General features: G+C 36.4%; 2 protein-coding genes and 1 long non-coding RNA gene across 4 annotated transcripts in view; 2 read left to right on the top strand and 1 right to left on the bottom strand.

Moving 5' to 3' along the window:
• The first annotated feature begins 6,692 nt into the window (after positions 1-6,692).
• The window catches only part of LOC102802515 (uncharacterized), a 494,330-nt gene continuing 475,940 nt past the window's right edge, over positions 6,693-25,082 (top strand). The window contains exons 1-2 of one of the 2 annotated variants that reach the window (XR_014930440.1): positions 6,693-6,889; positions 10,945-11,208. This is a non-coding gene — a long non-coding RNA (uncharacterized LOC102802515). Of the gene's footprint in view, positions 6,894-10,944; positions 11,209-25,082 lie in introns of both variants that reach the window. The other variant, XR_014930439.1, reaches the window with a different exon arrangement.
• On the top strand, positions 11,285-13,199 carry LOC146739153 (uncharacterized). The gene has a single exon (XM_085503818.1). It carries the CDS (start codon positions 11,382-11,384, stop codon positions 13,128-13,130), a length of 1,749 nt encoding a protein of 582 aa, XP_085359944.1. The 5' UTR covers positions 11,285-11,381; the 3' UTR covers positions 13,131-13,199.
• The window catches only part of LOC102802394 (mutS protein homolog 4-like), a 32,379-nt gene continuing 31,704 nt past the window's right edge, over positions 24,408-25,082 (bottom strand). Inside the window, exons 25-26 of the mRNA XM_085503534.1 lie at positions 25,031-25,068; positions 24,408-24,636 (exon numbers count right to left, since the gene is read on the bottom strand). Coding sequence (XP_085359660.1) covers positions 24,466-24,636; positions 25,031-25,068 — 209 coding nt within the window. The 3' untranslated portion in view covers positions 24,408-24,465. The remainder of the gene's footprint in view (positions 24,637-25,030; positions 25,069-25,082) is intronic.

The raw sequence follows: 25,082 nt of genomic DNA, 5'->3' as shown, positions 1-25,082 counted from the left end.
TTAAGCGCGGTGGTCGTCGCACAGCGCGTGTTCGAATTTCATGTAAATAAACAATGTATTTTACACGCGTTGTATACGTCGCTAAGCAGGCCCGTAGTGATATATTTGATGTGAAACGTGTGAATTTTATAATATTCAAAAAGTGCGTTTGAGCTCTGTTACATACATTTTTATATTCTCGGTTTGAAATTCAATTGGTTTACTTTGTGTTACGTTGGTAAGTTATTCCACATAACATTTTTGAACTATTTTACCATTTTAGAGAAGGGGTCCTAGGCCATTCCCCACCCACAGACAAACACACCCACACCCTTGATCCATTACGGCAAAATGTTGTACACAAAAAAGACAAGACTGTACGTATCTTAGCATTATTGTCTAAGAATGCTATTCATGAGCTTTTTCGCTCTTCACAGATGTTAACGCACATATAAAGTGACACAATTTCATGTCGAAATCTGTCTACAATTATTCATTTTAGTATTAGTCAATTATGTAATTTTATTTCTGTATAAGGCCTCACCACAACGTACTAAATGTAATTGGTAGAAATGAGCATATCACGTTTTAAAAACAATACAACATCCATGTAAACATATGGTACTAAGTTAAGCTGGATTCATATTTATCTCGTCGCTTGAAAACTTTTAAAAGATACAGAGCTAGTTGATATATGGTGTCGCAGTTTATGTAGCGACGAAGTAAGCCCAGACTGTCAGTATAGCATAATTGCATAAAATTATTGACAAAAGATCAGCCCTTAGATCATTATAAAATGAACATATACATGCTAAATTCAAACGTATCACTGCAAAAACTACAAATTTATTGATCTAAATGTATTTTTGTGTGTCTGCTTAATTCAACATTATGTTCATGGCCAAAACAGCGAAAACTCGTCAGTTTATATTTTAGTCTATAATTGCTTGCCAATAAATCTCCCAGGTTATAATACTACATTGATTTTTCCGAAAGTACACAGCCTGGATGATTGTGAAATTGAGGCATGCCATTCTTGCTGACAACATTTTTTTTATTTTTTAAGTAAATATCCCTAAGAAATTTGCAGTATCTGCAACTTGTTTTCCAAACCAGGCAATGCCGAAACCATATTTGAACAGGAGATTTTTACGTGGGTTTCCCAAGTAAGTCTGCCAGTCTTGTCTAATCGTTTAAGCATGATATAACATGTTTTTGGGTTCCAGCTATTTTTTATTTAATTCACCAATATAAGATATAAGATACAACGCTTGAAATAACCACAGCATAATGGCAGCCTTCCACATTCGTCCAACATCGCTACATTTTTTGTACAACTATTAATGCTAAGTAGATACCTGCAAAATGTTGTCTGTACCCTCTCGATTTCCGAATTTTGGTACCCCCATGTCGCTACCATAAGAAATAACTGGCACAATGATTGCATCAAACAAATTAAATGCACTAACCAATGGCATACTATCAAGTTTCTTGCAGTACGTAAATTTGTTGGTTTACTGTAAATCTGTTTTTAGAGGGCGGTAAAATAATATGCATATAGTAGCAGTTTAGGAGCGGTCTCAATAAACTTCAATGACTACATCTCCTTTTTATGAACCCACTAAAAATATAGAAAATTTTCTAAGACATCAAAAAAAACGTGTAAAAAAATATGTTTGAAAAATATGATTTATCGCATAGTTTCAGTGCTGAAGCAACACTGTGGGATAAATTTTTGGCTGCAAGAAGCTTTTCGACCTATACAACTCGTGATGATAAATCTTCGGCAATTTTTTAATGATATGTTCAATCCCTAGCTGTACACTATGTCCAATAACACAGGCTACACGTACTAATACAATAAGTTTACTACATTTGGCTGATACACTTGGAACAAAACAGTATATATGCCATCATTAACTTGAAGAATACAAAACTAATGAACCAAACTAGGAAAGTACAGTGTCGTATTGCCGTCTCAATCCCGTTCGAACCCCACACTTTACTAACTGAGCGAACAATAGCACAAGACAAACGGACCCATTCAGGACCACCACATCCTTCAGAGAGTGACTACCATTACATTATTGTTTCAATGTTGCTTTAATATTTAACATCTGCTGCTTGAACGCGATATTCATTACACCATCGCGGAATCACCGAATAAAAGCTTGCCCATTTATAACAACCTGTTTTGATTGGCTGCTGTTGAGCTGAGACGGCGTAACTTCACGATTGATATTTAAAGCTCGTTTCCACCTAAATGCTCATTACTTTGCAATTTCGACCGAGTCTGATAGTTACCTCACTGAGTCAAGTGATTTAAACAATGATAATTATTTTAAAAAATACTGTTTGTTTTATTATGTTCTAATCTACGATCACAAATCTATTCACTTCCAAAATTTAGGGGGTTCGACCGAACCCCCCGAACCCCCCCCCCCCAAACTACGGGCCTGGGGTCCGTTTGTCTTGTGCTATTGTTCGCTCAGTTAGTAAAGTGTGGGGTTCGAACGGGATTGAGACGGCAACACGACACTGTACTTTCCTAGTTTGGTTCATTAGTTTTGTATTCTTCAAGTTAATGATGGCATATATACTGTTTTGTTCCAAGTGTATCAGCCAAATGTAGTCAACTTATTGTATTAGTACGTGTAGCCTGTGTTATTGGACATAGTGTACAGCTAGGGATTGAACATATCATTAAAAAATTGCCGAAGATTTATCATCACGAGTTGTATAGGTCGAAAAGCTTCTTGCAGCCAAAAATCTATCCCACAGTGTTGCTTCAGCACTGAAACTATGCGATAAATCATATTTTTCAAACATTTTTTACACGTTTTTTTGATGTCTTAGAAAATTTTCTATATTTTTAGTGGGTTCATAAAAAGGAGATGTAGTCATTGAAGTTTATTGAGACCGCTCCTAAACTGCTACTATATGCATATTATTTTACCGCCCTCTAAAAACAGATTTACAGTAAACCAACAAATTTACGTACTGCAAGAAACTTGGTAGTATGCCATTGGTTAGTGCATTTAATTTGTTTGATGCAATCATTGTGCCAGCTATTTCTTATGGTAGCGATATGGGGGTGCCAAAATTCGGAAATCGAGAGGGTACAGACAACATTTTGCAGGTATCTACTTAGCATTAATAGTTGTACAAAAAATGTAGCGATGTTGGACGAATGTGGAAGGCTGCCATTATGCTGTGGTTATTTCAAGCGTTGTATCTTATATCTTATATTTGTGAATTAAATAAAAAATAGCTGGAACCCAAAAACATGTTATATCATGCTTAAACGATTAGACAAGACTGGCAGACTTACTTGGGAAACCCACGTAAAAATCCCCTGTTCAAATATGGTTTCGGCATTGCCTGGTTTGGAAAACAAGTTGCAGATACTGCAAATTTCTTAGGGATATTTACTTAAAAAATAAAAAAAATGTTGTCAGCAAGAATGGCATGCCTCAATTTCACAATCATCCAGGCTGTGTACTTTCGGAAAAATCAATGTAGTATTATAACCTGGGAGATTTATTGGCAAGCAATTATAGACTAAAATATAAACTGACGAGTTTTCGCTGTTTTGGCCATGAACATAATGTTGAATTAAGCAGACACACAAAAATACATTTAGATCAATAAATTTGTAGTTTTTGCAGTGATACGTTTGAATTTAGCATGTATATGTTCATTTTATAATGATCTAAGGGCTGATCTTTTGTCAATAATTTTATGCAATTATGCTATACTGACAGTCTGGGCTTACTTCGTCGCTACATAAACTGCGACACCATATATCAACTAGCTCTGTATCTTTTAAAAGTTTTCAAGCGACGAGATAAATATGAATCCAGCTTAACTTAGTACCATATGTTTACATGGATGTTGTATTGTTTTTAAAACGTGATATGCACATTTCTACCAATTACATTTAGTACGTTGTGGTGAGGCCTTATACAGAAATAAAATTACATAATTGACTAATACTAAAATGAATAATTGTAGACAGATTTCGACATGAAATTGTGTCACTTTATATGTGCGTTAACATCTGTGAAGAGCGAAAAAGCTCATGAATAGCATTCTTAGACAATAATGCTAAGATACGTACAGTCTTGTCTTTTTTGTGTACAACATTTTGCCGTAATGGATCAAGGGTGTGGTGTGTTTGTCTGTGGGTGGGGAATGGCCTAGGACCCCTTCTCTAAAATGGTAAAATAGTTCAAAAATGTTATGTGGAATAACTTACCAACGTAACACAAAGTAAACCAATTGAATTTCAAACCGAGAATATAAAAATGTATGTAACAGAGCTCAAACGCACTTTTTGAATATTATAAAATTCACACGTTTCACATCAAATATATCATTTATTGTTGTTTTTGAACCCCCTATTCAAAAGTGCTGGCTACGGGCCTGGACCCATTCAGGACCACCACATCCTTCAGAGAGTGACTACCATTACATTATTGTTTCAATGTTGCTTTAATATTTAACATCAGCTGCTTGAACGCGATCTTCATTACACCATCGCGGAATCACCGAATAAAAGCTTGCCCATTTATAACAACCTGTTTTGATTGGCTGCTGTTGAGCTGAGACGGCGTAACTTCACGATTGATATTTAAAGCTCGTTTCCACCTAAATGCTCATTACTTTGCAATTTCGACCGAGTCTGATAGTTACCTCACTGAGTCAAGTGATTTAAACAATGATAATTATTTAAAAAAATACTGTTTGTTTTATTATGTTCTAATCTACGATCACAAATCTATTCACTTCCAAAATTTAGGGGGTTCGACCGAACCCCCCGAACCCCCCCCCCCAACTACGGGCCTGAAATGCTGTTTGATGTCCAGTGATATTAACACACCTTTCAAGTTGTGGTATCTAGTTAGCTACATCACATCATCGTCATATATAAATATGTCCCTAACGAACGTACATTTTTCTGAATATATAATAGTTGGCAGGATGAAATAGGTACGTTTTGCAATTGTTTTAAAATCTATCTTATTAAAACAATGAATCTGTAATTTTCAAGAAATGTAATTTAAACTCAGTGGCGGCGGCGCCGGGAGGGGGCAGAGAGCAGCCGAAAAAAATGTTTGGGGCGTCACCCCCAAATCAACCTGTGTCGTGTCAGCAAAATTTGCCCCTCAAAATGCAGAAAATAGCGTTAAAGAGGGTCTAGATTTCAGATCTCGCCACTCATGCACAATTTCGTGCCGCCGCCTCTGAAAGTATTGAGTAAATGCCAACTGATAATGTTCCAAAAGATAACATTCAGCTGACAAGCCATCATTACACGGGATTTTGATAGTAGTAATGTTAGCGTTATAACAAATGTCCTCACCCAGATAGGGGGTGTCCCGATTACAAAAATGGTTGAGCATTTCAGAAACTATCTGGACTGTTCGCTTAAATGTTTGAATGGAATTTGTAATGATGTGTTTCACTGTTGTTTTATTTTTATTTTATCTGTCTAAAGGCAGAACAAAGTTGTCACAACTCGTAATGATTACATATCGATCGTACCCCTTGCTTCATCATTCTAGGTTTGTTTTGTCTCCTAATATTAATCCTTTTTAGTTTCAAGATTATTTTTTAAGCCTTCAATCGTAGTTTCCAGTTCATGAAGTGTTTTGTTTTTCCTTGTACTTTTGAGTTTGAATACGTCACCGTAAATCGTCTTAATTTATATTTGAGATACTCCCCAAAAAAATCATCAGGTCTGTGTGCCAGACATTTCACATTCCCAGTCCTTGATTTGATTTGTTAGACTTGGGACACAGTATCTGACGGGAAGTTGTCGAATTTCCTGTGAAACGTACCATGTTCTGCCCTACGATTCACTCCTAGTACCGAGTAATACCGAGTGATCTGGACAAATTTACGGTTTGATATCTACTGACTTCACAAAATCCAATAGTCAAGATAAGAAGATAGCATTGTTCTAAAGAAGATTTTTGTCGCCATGTCAAACGTTTGCAGTTTGGATTTTTATCCGCCAAATGTCAATTGCACAATTTGTCATTCACTTTTTCAATTAATTAATAATGTTTATTTTAGATTTCCATCGGTTTATCCAGTGTTGGGTCGGGTAGGCATTGAAATCTCTTCGAATTCGTCGGCGAGGGCGCACTAACTATCACTGAACTTGTCAGGCTGCATTCCGTAACCCAGGATATGTATTGGGGATACAATGGAGGTAAATGGCATTCATGGCGGATACTAAACAATAAAATATTATTAGTAAAATTCGTTAAACGTTTTTTCTTCAAATAGTTTTCTTTGGTTCTGCTAATAAAAATCATGTGCAATGTACCGAATGTATTCAGATTCTTCTTTATCTTCTGAACACAAGTAACAAATCGTGAATTTTAATTGAGATTTCAATATTTATAAACTCAAGCAGACTCTTGCACATAAAAAATATTGAAATTGCGCCATAATGCATACTCGGAAATTGACTGAACCAGCCAAACGCACGATTGGAGCTTAATCCTTGAAAGTGAAGTGAACATTCACAGTATCCGATTCACTTATAAATCTGGCTTTTACCTTATTGCATAAATTGGTGAACGAATAATATAAAAATAAGCTCCTTAAATTATTCTATGACATAAATTTATTATAACACTTTCAACAGACAAATTAACTGTGATTATGAATCTATGGTTGTATATATTACAATTATTTTCTTGCGTCATAGAGTCTTGATACGTGTGGCGCACAGTAAACGTGGACTTACACGTGATTAGGATACAAGGTAGCTCTGTGTACAGGTCTGTGAATGTGGAGGCGCTAATATTCGAAGCCCAATGTAAATATCACCCCTACACATCCATGTACGCAGGGCTAGATACAAGGTACCGTCGGAGTCAGTCTGGTCGGAGTGGTAGGTAAGGTTGTTATAGTTGTATTTGAATAACCCGTGGTATGAAAAGACTCTGCTTGTCTCTGATTTTTAATGGATTGTACCGGATAGTGCCAGCGACACCACAGCATCGTGAATAAGTACACAATTGATCATCCAAATCGTGGGATTTAAGTCCATGCCCTCTACTAAACTACTATGAAATTTTAGTTTAGGCAAAAGGGATATCACACATTTCTCTGGTTGTCTTCGCGGAGTGTTTGTTCGAATTCCATGTACTAGTAAACCAAATTTTTATTTTTACAGCAAGTCTCAGAAGTATTGGGGCAGCCAATTTGCAAACTCGCTAGCGAATTGGCTAACTGCTTGGGTTTTGATTAAACAGTTGGCTTTCGAATCTCGCTGGCGCCGGTTTGTGTTCGCGTCCATCTTGGTGAGTCTATATTGCATTAGGGGACATAGAATGTTTTTACGCATCCTCAGGCTGGTACATGTCTGGATTCCCCTGAATGATTTGAGCCCAAAAATTGCCACAGTCAGCTGGCGTGATAATATTATAAATGCGATTAATCTACCGATATTTATTATATGAGGTTAACCTTCTTGAACACTGCTTGAAACCAAATAGATAAGTTGAGAAACAGTTTCCTACAAATCAGGGAGAAAATAACAAACTTTCACACTCAAACGATCCGTTGGGGTAAGCCAACCGCTGAAAAAAATCAACCTCATTCGTCGTTTTTGTGTGGACACGAAGAGCATAGAAGACTTTCCCTGGTATATTTCAAAGCGAAATCACCATTCAACTGTAAAGACCGTCGCTGATTAGCTCATAAAGTATGAGGATCGTCCCCTACTGTTACATAGATTCGTCTTAAGTGGGCGTGACCGCAAGACAGCGTCAGTTAGATTCGAAAGCCAACCGTTTAGTCAAAACCTAAGCAGTTAGCCAATTCGCTAGCGAGTTTGCAAATTGGCTGCCCCAATACTTCTGAGACTTGCTGTAAATTCGTTATATCGAACTGGAAGCGGCGCGACGACCGCCGCCCTTTAAGTAATTAGCTCTTTTCCTTGAGTTCCTCGAAACAAATAATGATCAAAATCATTAAAATAGCTCCAAATGCGGGGGAATGCAGTTTACAGATTTTTATATCACTTTTCCTGCTATAAATGTTCAACTGTTTAATTGGTATAAGTATATGCTGTACACTATTTGATTTTCAAGCAAGGAAATTTGGATGAAATATAACATCACAACATCTGTTGCAAAAGATAAAGAACATGAATTCATTATTATAATAGAAATTTTGCAAATAAGGTAAAATAAATGAAAATTGTTATATTGACTATTGAAAATATAAAGACACTCCTTCATCCCAATTTTGTGGTGATAAAATTATCTATAACATGCATAAGCTAGTAGAATTGAGCATTTGGTAGAAAAATGTGAAAATAAATTTTTAAAGCTCTTTTGCTAGGAAGACCATTCTATGAGTGGCACCTGTATGTAACCATATTCTAAACTAAACTAAATTCCAACCAACTTGAAATACATTTGTACTATTTTAGAATTGATGAAAGTCTATTTTTCACAACAGCAGATATGTTGTACTTTACCCAAAATCCTTTGCTGGAGAATCAAGATGGTGAACTTCATAGTTGAAATTTCTAGAGAATGGAACACCATATACAAAACTGTAAATTGCATTCTGTAGCTCTTTCATCTGAGATTAGTATGTTAGTGTAGATTCAAGTTTATTTATATTAATGTTGTATTCTGTTGCAAGTCATTTATGGGTATACCATTACAAACTTTGTAGGTTGGGGGTGGAAAAAATAATCATACTTGATGAGAGTTTTTAATTACAAGAATTTTAATTTATACATTATTTTGAATTAAATTTAATTTGAATTAGTGAAATTACAAATTCGTTAACTTAACTAGTTAGCTAAAACCACATTTCTTGTGCTTTAAAACTGACAAAATATTTTCTTATCTTCTCTCCTTATCAAATAATCAACTTTTTATTTTGTTACAATTAGCCTGTCTGTGTTTTCGTATGCATGTATGTGTGTGTAAACACAATGTACGTCTCACCATTATCTCAAGAACAGTTTGTAGGATTTCAATGAAACTTGGTACAACTTGGTGACAACTCGCAGACTTGATTAGTTTCTGTTGAAATCCATACATATTACTTAAAGGGCGGCAGTCGTCGCGCTGCGCATGTGCGACATTTGTGTTGATAAACATTGATTTTCCCACAACCTAATGCGCTCTTCTAATGGAAATCACAAGTATGAGGTTTGACCTGGGCGCATCTTGCGCTAATTTCCATCGGTGACTTCTTCGATACCTTCCAACCACCTAAAAATACCTTAATAAAGCTTGGTAACGTCTCAGTTTGTACTTGTTGATCCGCGCAGCAGTCAAAGTCTCCATCTTTGTTTATATGAGACCCATATATCTCGCACGTCTGTGGTGCGACAACTATCGCCCTTTAACAAATTTGCATAATAATCAGCCAATGTTTCAGCTTTTTCATGGTTATCTAAGAACCAATCAACAGATTCCAATAAAACTTGGTATATAGATGCCCTTGGACAATGTACACATCTGATGGAGTTTGGGTTGAAACCATGCATATTAATTACCTAATTTGGATAATGATTAGCCAATTTTCAGTTTTTCCCATGGATATATATCTAAGAACTACTCATTGCCAACAGATTACAATGAACTTGGTACATGGATGCCCTAGTACAATGCACAAATCTGACTGGTACAGACTGAAGTTGTATTCAGGTTTTTTTAAACCGAGGAACAGGCCGCAGTGTCCTGATACTCTCGGCTGGCCCATTCTTACCGAATTGCCTATTGAGCTTTCAAGTCATAAATACATTACTTGAGCCACACACTTCTGTGCTACCGTACAACATGAAATCTTTCTCAAATATATTTTTCTCTGTGAAAACTTCCCAGCAACACCAGCTGACAATGTGTCTTGACACCAAATACAATAAAATTACTCCAAAAATATTTCAATGGTGATAGATACACCATTAAAACGGTTTCCAGGTTGATCCCCCTTGTTCATTTTTTCTAGAAAAAACCCTGGTATTGATTACTTAGTTTGCATAACAATTAGTTTAGTTTTCATGGTAGATAGATGCTCTTGGACAATTTTCAGACCAGATTGGTTTTGGATTGAAATCCGTACATACTAATTACCTAATCTGCATAATAATAGGCACAAATTTCAACTTTTCATACACATCAGATGTCAATGGAGCTTATGATACATCAGTGTTTTTGGATAAACCACACGCATGTTTAGCTTAGAGTTGAATTTTGTGTATATAACCACAACTTAGATACTCCATAACATATTTCTTGGGGGTTGAACCCAAGCACTGTTGCAAATTGGACATTGCAACCAGTACGTTTGTTAACAGTTGGTCATGTGAGCTTATTAATATGCATAATTTTAATATTTAGAGAACGATTGTATATGCAATCCATGCTGCACATGAGAAATGACTAATTATCACATGCCCATATAAGGTCATGTGATCTCATTATTATGCATGTGTTTTATCTCGAGCACTGCTTAAGATAGATATGCAACAAGTGCTATAATGAAAGCCTTGGATGAGAGATGTGACAAATGTATTGATGACTACATACGATTATGTTACCTCATTAATAAGAATTACTGTTATATCTTAATCAATGCTATAGATAGAGGCATGTATTAGGTGGTATGTGTTATTCCGTGAGATACCACAAATGTATCAGATGACCACATATGGTCACGTTACTTAAGCATAACTTTATCATCTCAATACTGTAATTGCAGATACAATGTGTTATATACAAAATAACAATTCATCATATATTTATTTATACATGTACTATAACACTGGGAACCAACTAGTCACAGCTTTCAGTTATGTCTCTAGTAGTATATTAAATACAGTATTTTCTTATTTGTACCTACATGCTTTAAATTATCTTAGCACACATGAGTTGTTTCTAAGGTTTCATTGATTTCCATTTGTATCTTACATTGTAGAAGAATCTTTATGAACTTGCATTACACTGGCATTCATCATGGAAAGGAATTATAGCTGTCAGCAAGAGATGCCAGATAAATCGAGTGCAATATTAAATGAAAGCCATCAGAGAAGTGGTGCTGCTACCAACTTAGCGAACTTGCCCAGGTCAAAATTTGACTTGAAAGCTGAGAATATAATGAATAATGAAGTAGAAAAAACAGTTGTAAAAGAAGTAAATGAAATATCCACATATTCATCTGCAACTAACAGAACATATACAGGTGAGAAACCATATCAATGTAAACATTGTGATAAAAGGTATGCAACAAAAAAATATTTGCGTCTACATATAAAAAAGCATGAGGATCCGAGTTATCTAGAAGCAAAATTACGCCATGAGTGCGAAAGCTGTGGAAAAAAGTTCAGTAGTTCAAGTATATTGAAATTCCATCTTATGGTCCATGATCGAAGCTTGATGCCATACCAATGCAAAGTATGTGAACAGAGATGCAGAAGTCGAGCAGAATTACTGAGTCACTCTAGGAAGCATATGCAAACGTGCAATAAGAAGCAAGAAAGGACTCATAAATGTGACACCTGTGGGAAAATGTTTGAGTATCGCCATGTATTAAAAAGCCACCAACTCACACACATCCCTAAAGAAGCAAGGCCTTGTGAATGTAGAGTATGCAAAAAGAGATTTCATACCCCCATGCAACTTGAAAATCACATGAGAATACACACTGGTGAGCGACCATATAAATGTGATCAGTGTGAAAACAAGTACACATCCAAACATACATTGTATAACCATATCAAGAAACATCATACAAATACAACAAAAGAACAAATGCGGCCACACCAGTGTGAAGTCTGTGGGAAGTGTTTTCAGCTCAAGAGTAAGTTGAAAGATCATTCTTTGTCACATGTTAAGCCACTCCAATGTTCTGAGTGTGGGAAGAGATTTAGTAAGAAATGTCAATTAAATGAACATTCACTGACTCACACTAATTACAAACCATTTAGTTGTTCAATCTGTGGATTTAAGTTCAAGTCCAAATACTATGCCATTCATCATGAGAGGAATCACAAGGGAGAATTTGTACATAAATGTGAAGAGTGTGGAAAAGGATTCAAGTGGAACTACAGTCTCCAGAAGCACATGGTCGAGCATACACAAGTTATGCCATTCCAGTGTGAAACATGTGGGATGGGTTTTCCAGTAAAGGGACATATGAAAGTACACATGAGGACACACACTGATGAGAGGCCATTTGAGTGCAAACTATGCAAAAAATGGTACAGAACCAAGACAATATTGAAAGAGCACAATTTGTCACTTCACTCTGGTAAGACACCATTCCAGTGCCAACAATGTGGGAAATCTTTTGCACGTAGCAAATCTCTAGCGTTACACCTAATTACACATAGTGGGAAAAAACATGGCCAATGCGAGATATGTGGAAAACTATTTACCCGTAAAGGGAATCTTGTTGCTCATAGGAGAATACACACCGGTGAAAAACCTTTGCAGTGTGAAAAGTGTGGGAAAGTATTTTCATCTGCCAGCTGTCTTGCTCAGCACATAGAAACGCACACCAAGAATAAGCAGCATCAATGTGACAAATGTGGAAAGTTGTTCCTGCTGAAAGTGCACTTAAATATGCACATTCTTTCCCACACTGGAGAAAAATCTTTTCAATGCACCATGTGCAGTAGGAGATTTTCTCTTAAATCCAGTTTAGTCAGGCATATGCAGTCACACACCGGTGAAAAACAGTTTCACTGTGAAACTTGCAGTGTGTATTATGCAACTTCATCCGAACTGAATCGTCATGTAAAGAAGAAACATACTTTTGAAAAAACAATATATTGCAAACTGTGTGGAAAGGGTTTTTCCACCAGATATTTACTGGAACAGCACACCACTGAACACACAGGGGAAAAACCACACAAATGTGACCGATGTGGGAATTGTCACCCCAAGGAGAGTGACTGTACTAGACATAAACGAGCACATTTGACAGAAAGTTTGGGTGATGGAGTCTCTCTTACAGCAAGAAATGACCAAGCAATTCAGAAGCAATTTCAAAATATAGACCAAAAAAATTGTGATTCTGTAAATGTTTGCTTCAAGAAAATAAAAAACGTATTTAGGAAGAAACGAGGAGCTGAGGTTTTAGGGATGACATTTCTATTTTAGTTGTGAATTGTTTTTCCAGAGTAAAGTGCTATATTTATTTTTTGCCTAATAGAAAAGTCCTGTCAAGAACTTGTTGGTTTCTTTCATGTTCTGACATAATTTTCTGAAGTTTATTTAACGTTGGTATAAAGGCAAGTCATAATGGAAAACATGTGCACGTCAGTTATTAATTTTGTTAACATTTGACTGGCAGCCAGTTTTGACCCCCAAAACTCCACAAATCAACATATGAAAATGACATCTTATTTCAATCAAACTTGGATTGGCATTAGGCATGTTTTAGTCTATATTTATTTGAAATTCGAATGAACATCACATATGATGGAATACTATTGGTTCAAAATAGAACAGATAGGACCTAATGGTATACATACATGTGTGCACGTCAAATGTGTTTTGGTTTTATTAGAACAAACTAAATGGCAGCCGTTTTAGTCCCCAGAACACCCAAAATTAGTATTTGAAGAAATTCCGAGGCATGCAAGAGTCTGTTAAATTAAAACTTATTATGAATATCACAAATGGTACATTACTGAGGCATGTCACTTTTTTGAAAGAGTTGATACAAAAGGACTGACTGGCGGCCATGTCTATATTTCTGGAGTAATTTTTCTGACACATCTTTATCAACTTTGTTCAAAGACAAGACATAGTATGTACATTGATTTAAGTTCTATGACCTCTGACTAGCAGCCATTAATATGTCAAGTGTTCCCAGTCTGGTACCTGGCTTTGTGATTTAATTATAAATGGATGACTAGCAGCCAGGATGATTTTGTCTTCACCATTTCTCAAACATGACTTGACATATTTTGTTCAAAGATATAACCTTGTGTTCTAAAATGCAACCATATAGACAAATATATTATTTATAATATCCTAAACAATGTATATTTCTTATTGAAAATTGGATACTGTGACAGTTGTCATCATTTTTTCTTTGAAACATTACAGAAATGTTTTTATTTCGACATGTTTAAAGGTAACTGAATAAGTATCTGTGATGTCATAACTGTACTTTCAAACATAAAACACCAAAGCTTGTTCACAATACTTTGTAATTGGGAACGTATTGAATACATTTAGCTGTGAACATTTGCACATTTTTCAAAATCACTACGAAAATGTACATCTGTGCATTTTCTACAAAATTTGCAATGGCTCCCAAGCTTTGTTGAATTGAAAATTGCGACTACCAAAATATCACAAGTTTAGCCTATATATTTTTTTCCTTTCGCTTGCCAATAACTATAAAAAAAAAACATTCAAAAAATGGAAGATGTAATGGGACAAAGTAAAAATGTTCATATGAAAAAATGACTCAATAAGTGGATGAAATTTGATTTAAAGTTGACTAGTCGTACTCAATAAATGAAGCAAGAAAATAACTTTGCTCATGTTTCTCAAATGCCAATACTAAACTTTAAATGGTACAACTTTACTACTAAGGATGCCATATTCCAAAAGTGTAGGGTTCAACATTGATATTCACTGTTAGAAGGTTGTGGTCTGAATGATGACGTAAGCATTTATGTTAACTGTTTATTCTCAGACAGTAAAATAAACAAATAATCATGAACTGAAATTTAGATTGTCTCATTGTTTTCAAGATGGACATGAAACGCAAGGTTGACATTTATTGAGAATTGCAGTGAGCTGCATCATCTGACTACGTGTATGGTCTGTCAATATAAACAAATTCCCCCTTTGAGTTTGAAATTTTACCTTCCCACCATTTAATAGTCAAATGAAACTGATTGGGCTTTAACCATCCAAAAGCTCCAAATTCTGAAAACTAGAACATTGGGTTGGAGAAACCGGCAATAAAGAGGTGCCGGCGACCCAAGTGGCCAGTGCTAACATTTTTCACAAATAGAACAAACGCAAAAGAGTGACAGGAGGAGGGTGGTGTCTGGTAGGTATTGTAAGTTAAGTGCAAGTGCTGATGTATCTGCCACATTGTTTCTGACCTCTACCAGCTAGATGACACCCCTTTCATTTTGTACATGAACTACATCCTCACAAGCAGCTGGCTCTTATAACAGTAGCCATGACACATCAGACTCAATCGGGGATTGAGTCTGTGCTCTTCTGTGCCACATCTGCTAAATTAATCTGTGTCCCTGTATGTAGGATAAGTCTGTTCCTGACTTGCTGGGGTATTTACCAATTGTGTACCTAATAGCCAACCTTGGTGTGTGGTACCATTGTTCACATGGATGAAATTATTCTCATAAAGCTTGTTAGAGCTCTCGGCTGTGCAGTTAGTCTTTCGAGTACGTGACAAGTAGGTCCCTGATCATGGTGCACAAAGTCCTACAAGACCTAGTCATGTGTCAAAGTCTATTCCCTGAAAGACAAGGTTCCAAGTATATGATCTTGATTGTCTGGTGGACGTGTTCTTATAAGCCTGTCATCAAGATATTGATCTATATTTATCTATGGCTATGCTACTAAAATTTCTAGTATAAATTTTGGAGGAAGTGTGTGGTTCAGCCCAAATGGGCGGGCATTGATTTGATACTTTCTTCATTTAATCATGAAGCTTAGTATCAATGGCCTTCAAGTTGAATCATGCCAAACACTGCATGTGCATCATTTGACTAATGAAGCAGCATAGTTATTCAAACAGCATTCACAGCTGACTGGCAAATTTATTTTAATGTTTGAGCGATTTGCTGCAACTCAGCAATGGCCGTGTGACAGTTGCGTTATGAATCTTAGTGCATTATTGACAGACAAAGCATTGTATGTGTTTTCAGCATTGCCTGCAGCAGAGTCCATTGGTTACAATGTTGTAAAGGCAGCTTTGTTGAAGTCTTATGATGAAGGTTATAGAAAGAGATTTCGAACTAGTAGGGCAGAAGGTGGAGAGAGCATTTCACAATTTGTAGCTAGATTAAGTAGTCATTTTGACTGGTGGGTAAGGCTGTCTGGCGTTGATAAAAGTTTTGAAAGAGCTAAGGACTTAGTGATGAGAGATCAGTTGAGTACATTTGGTTACGAGTTGTTTTCATAGGTGAAAGGTCATCAAAGTCAGTTAAGTCAGCCATTTTGTCTGACAAGTTTAGAGATGCACGTAGACAGACGGGTGGTAAAAATCTGAAATCTAGCCAGTTTAAAGGTGGTAGTCAGAATGGTAAAGAACAGGGTCGATTTGCCCAGTCTAAGCTAAATACAGGCTGTTATATTTGTGGTGATCCGAATCACTCTGCTTTTAGTTGTCCTAAGAGTTATAAAAGTTCCGAGCCTCAGGTTAAGTCAGTTACTATGATTGTATGTGATCGAAATAGAAATAATGATTCACGGGAAGTCGATGTTACAAGTCACAGATGAAATTAGGCATCCATGAGCCAGTGTTGCACCGGCTAATATTATAGTGAGTGGTATGCCTGTTGTTCCTTCGTGATAGTGGATGTAATTTGGTTGTAGTACGTAGAGATTTGGTAGAGGATAGTCAATTGACGAGGGAGAGTCGTACCTGTGTGATGATGGATGGTACATGTCGGAAAGCCTCAGTAGCTAGACTATATATAGATACACCCTTTTATGTTGGTGAGGTTGAGGCACTGTGTATGAGGACCCCAGTGTATGATCTTATTATTGATAATATAAGTGGGGCTAGAGAGTCCAAGGATCCTGATTCTGGTTGGAAGCTAGGTTTAGCTCATGAGGTAGGGCATGGTGAGGTTAATTCGCCCTCGGGTGGTGAACTTAGTACTCCTTCGAGTGATGGGACTAGTATGCTCTCTGGTGGTGAAGGTTTTTGTCCTGGTATTGTGACTAGTGTCCCCTTAGGTAATGAAGGTTGTACATCAACTAGTAGTCAGGCTAGTGTGCCCTCTATTGATAAAGGTTGTTCTCCAGGTGTTGAGATAAAAGAGCCTTCAGTTAGTGGGCAAACTGACAAGAAAGTGGTTATGGGTGTGATGAACTGTGAGGGCACTGCTGTTGTAGAATACGGTACTGCTGACGGTGACCAATACCATGTGATAGTTGTGAATTGGAGTCTGTGAAAATTCAGTGTACGGAAATAAATGTTGATAGCCATGTTGCCCATGAGTTGAATGTTGACCAACATAGAGAGATTGATGGAGTTAAGAGAGAATTTTCTGATGTTCTCGCTGACTCCTGGAAAGTCTACAATTGGCGAGCATGATATTTGAATTGGTAACATCTGAACCAGTTAGGTCAAAACCATAACTTTTACCATTCGCTATGACAGATATAGTGAGGTCAGAGGTTAAGACTATAATGGAGATGGGTTTAATGGAACTATCAAATTCACCTAATGCCTCGCCCATTGTTTTGGTAAAAAAAGAAAGGAGGGGTTTTTTGCAAACTCAATCACATTACATTGTTCGATGCAGAATGTCTATTTTCATGATTAAAAGAGGGTTGGTACTTCACCAAAATTGATCTAACCAGGGGGTATTGGCAGGTTCCCAATTGTGAGGGAGCTAAAGAAAAGACAGCCTTTCTAACACCTGATGGTTTATTTCAGTTTCGACGAATGCCATTTAGGCATGTGAATGCACCAGCCTCTTTTTTCTGTATGATGCGTACTTTGTTGGTAGGTTCTTGAAGGTAGAGTTGAGAATTTGATTGATGAGCATGTACCGATTGTACAGAATGTTTTAGTTCGTTTAAGAAAGGCAGGAGTAGCCGAAAGACCTTCAAATTGTTTCTTTGGTTTTACTAATTTAGAGTTTATTGGTCACCAGGTAGGTGACTGTTTTTTGCAAGTATTGCCAGATAAAATAGAAGCCATGCAGCCAGACCTGAAACAGTAAAGCAAGTAAGGTCATTTTCAGACATGGCTGGATACGATCGCAAATTTGTACCAAATTTTGCTACAATAGCAACTCCTCTCAGTGATTTGACAAGAAAGTTCAGCCAAGAAAGGTAGTCAGGGGAGATCCCTAGTTTTATTGAGTAAGCAACCAATTTAAGGTTGCCTGATATTACTAATAGTTGAGATGCGATGCAAAAGAGTGTATTTGGGCATTGCATAAATTTCACCAATATGGTAAAGAATTTATTTCGGAACTGATCACCAGCCATTAATGTATTTAAATAAGGCACGAGAAGTAAACAGTAGTAGGTTAATGCGGTGTTCTCTATATTTGCAATAATTTAGCTACCGCATTATAACAATTAAAAGCAAAGAAAACATTGGTGCAGACTAAGCAGGAATGAGAATGCTTAGAATTACAATATTTTTTGCAATTTTGAGAAATGTAAATTTATTGGCAGTTGATTATTGGACTGAAAATGTGCCATGTAGAGTCTTGATGAGGTGGCGATGTCAGCATCCTTTATTCTATGTTTTTGTCATATTACCTCAAACCCTGCGAATAGAAGTGTGCATTGCCGTGTGATAACTGTCATAAAGGTGATTAACAGGTCATACTACTTTACAACTCTGGAAGGACAATTGGAATATACCAGGTGTGCTTGTGATTTAGATAAAAAAGAATGTTTATGATCTACTGAGTTGCCTACTTGCAAGACTACATACTGATTGGCTCAAGTGGAAACTCAGGTGATGCTCTCTAGAATAACAGCGGTTGTCTGCAAGCAAGACCATGTATTTCTTCGTCATCGTGTTGCAGAAGCAGAAGTAAAGTGTTGTCATAAATTTTCACATTTGGAACTGTGAGTTAATGCACACTATGCAATCCCCTATTTTAGTGAAGTTATTCATTGTATTTTTCTGCGCTTTGTTTCTTGTAATTATTTTGAGAGATATTAAAGCCAGAAGCTTTAACTTGATATTTTGGTGTATGTGCATTTCATTTGCAGTACTATTGTCTTGTCCACACTATTCTGGCAGTGAAAGAACCCCCTGTCCAGTGTGAGTTCTGTGGGTACCCCTCTAAGTAGCAATTAACAGTTTAGAATGTAGCTGTGATCTAAATTGTACTATACTTTTAAGAACTATGTATACAGGTGCAGTCTAGTGCCACCTACTGTTGGATATCGTGTTTAATAAAAGTCCCTGGATGTTCTTGTTATACTTGTTATGGCGCGAAATTATAACCATCTTTAATATGTCTAACTTAATGTATTGGTTCAAACACAGTCCCTCAGAGGGACTGTGGTTCAAAAGAGCTAGTTCCTGAGTTGCCTGATGCCTTTTGTATAATGAACAGATGAACATATAAACGAGAATCAGATGATTGCACCCTTGTAATTCAATGTTGCAACCTATGTCAGAATCACATAAAGTTGTGCTTTTGCCAGATTCCTTGAAAATGGAAAGCAGAGGTGTGAGTGGTATTTTGTATTCTCTTTATCATAATAATCTTACTTCATCAGATCGCGCAAAGTTGAAGAAGGCCGATTGGTATGAGTGGTAGGAGTTCAGGAGCCTCTGAAAGACTAATGATTGTGACCTCATTTATGTACCAATAGGTTCCTTAAAATGGGTGTATAAATGGAAAGATTTTTGTCGCAAATAACCATGAATATATAAGGGTATAATTGTGATGTTAGTTTACCAATCTCGCCAAGTTGGGCGAGATTTAAGCATAACAAGAACGACAAGAAAGCATGTTTCAAGCAATGACTGTCAATCATGGGCTTATGCAAAAGCAAAGTGTTAATCCTGAGCTGTTTGTTCAATCTCTAGGTATGTTTATGTTAGCATGGTGCTAATGATGTAAGTGATATGCTCTAAACTTTTTGTCTTACCACTGTGGAAATAGAAATGTCTTCGTCACATTGCATAATATACACGTGCCTAAATAAAACATTCCAACAACACATGTACAAACAGGAAGACTAAATGGTGTTCACCCGACTGTCACTGTAAAAAGAAGCACCAAGCAAATTTGCATGCCCCACCATAGACTTAGATTTAATGTGTGGATGACCACATGGTTGGTTTATTGAACTTTGGATGACTCCTTAACATAACGGAATAATAATAATTTTAATGTATTCATATTAGATAACGCTATTATGAGAATTTACAAAAGGATTAATTTATCTATGTCAAACCCAATAACGATCGGGCCAGACAGAGCAGGACCGATCTGTGAGCATAATAATAAGTGTATCACATAATTATATACGAGTAATGGCAGAGTTTGTGAAGTCTGGTGCATGTAGGCCAGATTGGCAGCATGAGAGGGATTTGATTCTATGTGTCTTTCAGTCATTACTGGGAAAAAACATCAAGCAGACCAAGCAACTAAAATGGTATTACAAAATACCCTTGTATGATTCTAACACTGTCAGGAGCGAAAAACACAAAACTACAATTGATAGATTGAGTGGATTCCTTAAGTGTTGAACAAAGCATGTCAATAAATCCTTTCATATCAAATAATAGCCTATAGTCCAAGATATTATAGCACAGAATTAACATCTCGAGTTGAAATGATTACGACTGTGTAACAAGTAAATAGCTTGATGCACAGGTGCTATCCCTGAGATTGCAGAGCCACACTTTATCAGGTACTGCGCCTGCTGATGATTATCAAAGAGCAGTTTGTTGTATGGACAGTGGGCTGTCGTACACAAATTAGCTGTCCCTCCAATGAAGTAGTGATTGACAGATGGCTGCAATGAGCCGAACTTGATGAGATTTTGATCATCTCTAGATTGAGATGGTGTGAAAGCCATTTCTTGATTTGGCCTCATGTCTGTGTAAGTATGTATGACTTCAATTCTGAATCTACATGGAGTTGAAACAGAAGCCATATGGAGGCCAGAAGGGCCCTCTGTTGCACTGCATGGAAGATAACAGAGACCGAATTGAACGTAGTACTAGTCATTGTGGTACATGCTGACACATTTTTAGTCCCCGATCGAAAACGGGGACTTATGTTTTGACCCTTGTGGTCCGTGCTTCTGTGCGTGCGCCCGGACCTGTATCTTACAAATGCCTGGACTAATCATAATCAAACTTCACACATACATCATATTATACATATGCACGTCAATTTGTTTCACGATCTGATTTAAAATGGCCAAATGGCAGTCATTTTTGTGCTAAAGAAATCATCAAAATCAAGCATTTCTCGGCTGTTTACAGATGGATTCAAACTTGGTACATGTATATTTATTGTACATTAGACATTATGGGACCTTGATGCAAATAATTTTGTTTTTCAGATAAGATTCAAAATGACCTACTGGCGGCCATATTGTTTTAATGAATGTGGTTCTTGTGCCATATCTCGACTTGTTTTGACTGATTATGTTAAAATTTTTAATATTCATTATACATCTTGTCATAAATATACGGATATATTGGTTTGACAATCCTATTCAAAATGGCCGAATGATGGCCAATTTTGTGCTAAAAAATCATCAAATATCAAGCATTTCTGGTATCTATGGATGGATTTCTTTCAAACTTGGTACATACATTAGACTTATGGGTTTCTGATGCACGTAATTTTATTTTTCAGATCGGATTCAAAATGGCTGACTGGCGGCCATTTTGTTTTAATGATTGGGTTTCTAGGGCCACATCTCTGACATGCTTTGACTGATTATGTTCAAATTTTATATATTTGTTATACATCATGTTATATGCATACATGTATTCAAAATGGTTGATTTTGAATGCTGTTCCAGAGCAATATCTTTCAATATGGATAAGTACTTATTTGACGATCAGATACAAATGTCAATCATTTTAATGTTAAACAATCATAATCATATTCCTGGCATTGTTATTAGTCCCCACAAAGCCGAAAACTGGGACTATTAATTTGGGTACGTTCTGTTCGTCCATAGCTATATCTCGGACACCCATTGACGGATTTCATTCAAACTTTATATGAAGACAATACATGTCAGACATGTCTTACATATGCGCGTCATTTTGGTTGTAAAATTTGCTATTTCTGATACCTAAACGTGTCCGCAGCATTTTCTTGGAGATGACTGGGCCAATTTGGATCAAAGTTGGTATGATGATCATGTATATTGGGTTGCAGGTGTACGTCATTTTTTTTTTTCATGATTCGAACAAATATGTATAAAGTAGCCATATTTGTTCGAATCACAAAAAAATATGATGTGCACTTATAACCATAGACCCTCCAGTAGAGGGTTATAACCCAATATCAACATCAATCTCCGGACATGTAAAAAATGACGATATAACGCTTTTACAGGAAATTTGGGCGTCGGTCAGCCATAATAAATCGAATCACAAAAATAATGTTGATACAAATGTATTTCTTGGTATGCTATCTTTGTACAAAATTTAAAGAGAAACGTTAATTGCATTCAAGAGAAAGTAGCATGGGTACCATAAAAAACAAAATGGCTGCCAGTCGGCCATATTTGTCAGAATCACGGAAAAAATATGACATGCACCTATAACCTATAATGATCACCATACCAACTTTGATCCAAATCCCAGTCATCTCTGAGTAACTGCGGCGGACATGTTTAGGTATCAGAAATAGCAAATGTTACATGAAAAATGGCCGCCAGTCGGCCATTTTTGCTTCGATCATAAAGTAACTTGACGCACATATGTAAGACATTATGTATTGTCTTCATGTAAAGTTTGAATAAAATCCGTCATTGGGTGTCCAAGATATAGCTCCGAACGTAACAAACCCAAATTAATAGTCCCAGTTTTTGGACTTCGTCCGAATGGGGACTAATTAGCAGAGCATGTTTGATAAAGCATGAGCCATTTGGTAGGGTTGTTTCTTGTGAATGTTATCTGTGACTTTAGACCCCAGCATGACACAGTGGGCCATTCAGGCTAAGGGTGTACAGATGATTTTTTCGCTACTTGTTTGAAATCAGCGAGATGTTAAGCAGCCCTCACACATCCATGCCCCAAGTCCCTTCCTTGAGTACACTTCAAGTCAAAGCAGTTTTGTTTGGTAGGCAGACACACTATGGCAATTTATGCAACTCTCATTTTGTCCTATATACGTATGAGTTTGAACAAAATTCATTTGTAAACAGCCAAGATCCGGTTCCAGAATGCCAAAAATGCTGGATTTTGATGATTTGTTAGCACAAAAATGGCCATGATGCAGTCATTTTAAATCAGATTGCCAAACCAATACATTCTGTATATGACATGATGTACGTATAATGAATATATAAAATTTGAACATAAACAGTATAAGCATGTCAGAGTTATGACACTAGAACCACATTCATTAAAACAAAATGGGCGCCAGTCGGCCATTTTGAATCCAATCTGAAAAACAAAATGACGTGCATCAAGGTCTTATAATGTCCAATATATGTATGATTTTGAACAAAATCCATTTGTAAACAGCCGAGATCCAGTTCTGGAATCCCAGAAATGCTTGATTTTGTTGATTTTTCAACACAAAAATGGCTGCCATTCAGCCATCTTGAATCAGATCATAAAACATTGATGTGCCTATGTATAATATTATGTATGTGTAAAGTCTGAATGTAATTGGTCTAAGCATGTCTAAGATATAGTCACATGTACGCATTCGCACAGACACACTATGTCAAACTTTCTACTATCAGTCATTTATTGCATTTCACAACAAGGGTCTTCATTAGTTCTCATTTGCATACAAGTATTCCCCTGCCCAACATAGACAACATACTTTTGTATAATCTAAAATAAACTTTTTTTATTTAACAAATCTAAGACGACAAATATTACACTGTATTATATTAGCACAGTAACAACTTTATTCATTTACGGGAGTATGGACCCATTTCTCTAACATTAACTTTTGCAACCTGTCATCATGGCCTACAATGGTATATTATGAGATTGCTCTGTTTGATACATATAAATAAACATGGTATCATCTATGGTAAGAGCCTGATTCATGTTGTACTATACAATTGGTTACCACCATGCAGATACTAAAACTAGTAAAGATTCAACCAAAAAGTTAGCTTAAATCCTTTTACCTACGGCATAAGCACAACTACAGTAGAGCAATTAAAGTGACTGCACTTTTACTAATGATAGTTAGCCACAATGAGGATGATCCATTATATGATTCATAATACGAAGTGTAAAAGGAAATTAAATTTGAATATGAACTGTATTAAATCCAAACTTAATCTAAGAGCTTAATCTATTTACCGTGCAGTTTATTATATAAAATTTACATGCAGCTCCTAAAAATAAATCTAAGTGTAAATTCTTGGAAAAATCTTAAAGCGCGGTGGTCGTGGCGCAGCGCGTGTTCGAATTTCATGTAAATAAACAATGTATTTTACACACGTTGTATACGTCGCGATGAGTCCCATATCGAACAGGACGTGGCACGACGACTGCCGCCCTTTAATATTAGAAATTTATCGAGTGGGATAAAAATATTCAAAATGTGAAGTAAAAGCTAATTCACTCTTCATGGTTCTGGCTTTCTGCACGATACTGTCCACGTAATGCTTCCATATAACTTAGTAAGCCAGGGCCATCAAGTCGAGAATTTCTTGCTGCTTGAATTAAACGAGTACCCAACTTGAAAACTGCTTTTTGCTTGACAAGTTCTTGGCTTTCTTTGGTGGTAACCTGGAAAACATACAGAATAATAATTTAAAGCAAGTCAGTTAATTTTCTCACTAATTTGTCAACGACTATGCAAAATTTTTACCCTTCAAATTTGTTATTATTAATTGGTTCATCTGTTCAGTCAAGACCAAAAATAATAATAAAACTTCCTGTTGTAGTTAGAAGATAAATATTATATATATATATCAAATGTACATTACTACCGTACTTGTCCAACTTACTTTTACAAATGAAGGAACAGACATGGTCACAAAGAATATGCACATTTTATTATAAGATTAATTACGTACCACCAGAATTTAGTTTGCACATCATTTTGTGTAAAAAATATAACCCAGCATACCTGTTCCTTTTTTATAAGTGAAGCTGCCAACTGCTTTGCTGACTCAGTAACTGACTTTGGTAATGTTGAGGTTTCAGCTAACTGTATTCCTAATCAGTCAAAT

This window comes from Saccoglossus kowalevskii, chromosome 9 (genome assembly GCF_978046115.1).
Source record: "Saccoglossus kowalevskii chromosome 9, keSacKowa6.1, whole genome shotgun sequence".
In the NCBI taxonomy this organism is placed as follows: Eukaryota; Metazoa; Hemichordata; class Enteropneusta; family Harrimaniidae; genus Saccoglossus; species Saccoglossus kowalevskii.
The sequence above is the reverse complement of the archived record's forward strand: the minus strand, read 5'-3'. Positions and strand labels throughout refer to the sequence as shown.

Excerpts from the sequence above, each read along its gene's own strand:
- LOC146739153 (XM_085503818.1), top strand. The coding sequence starts at position 11,382 with ATGGTCCATGATCGAAGCTTGATGCCATACCAATGCAAAGTATGTGAA.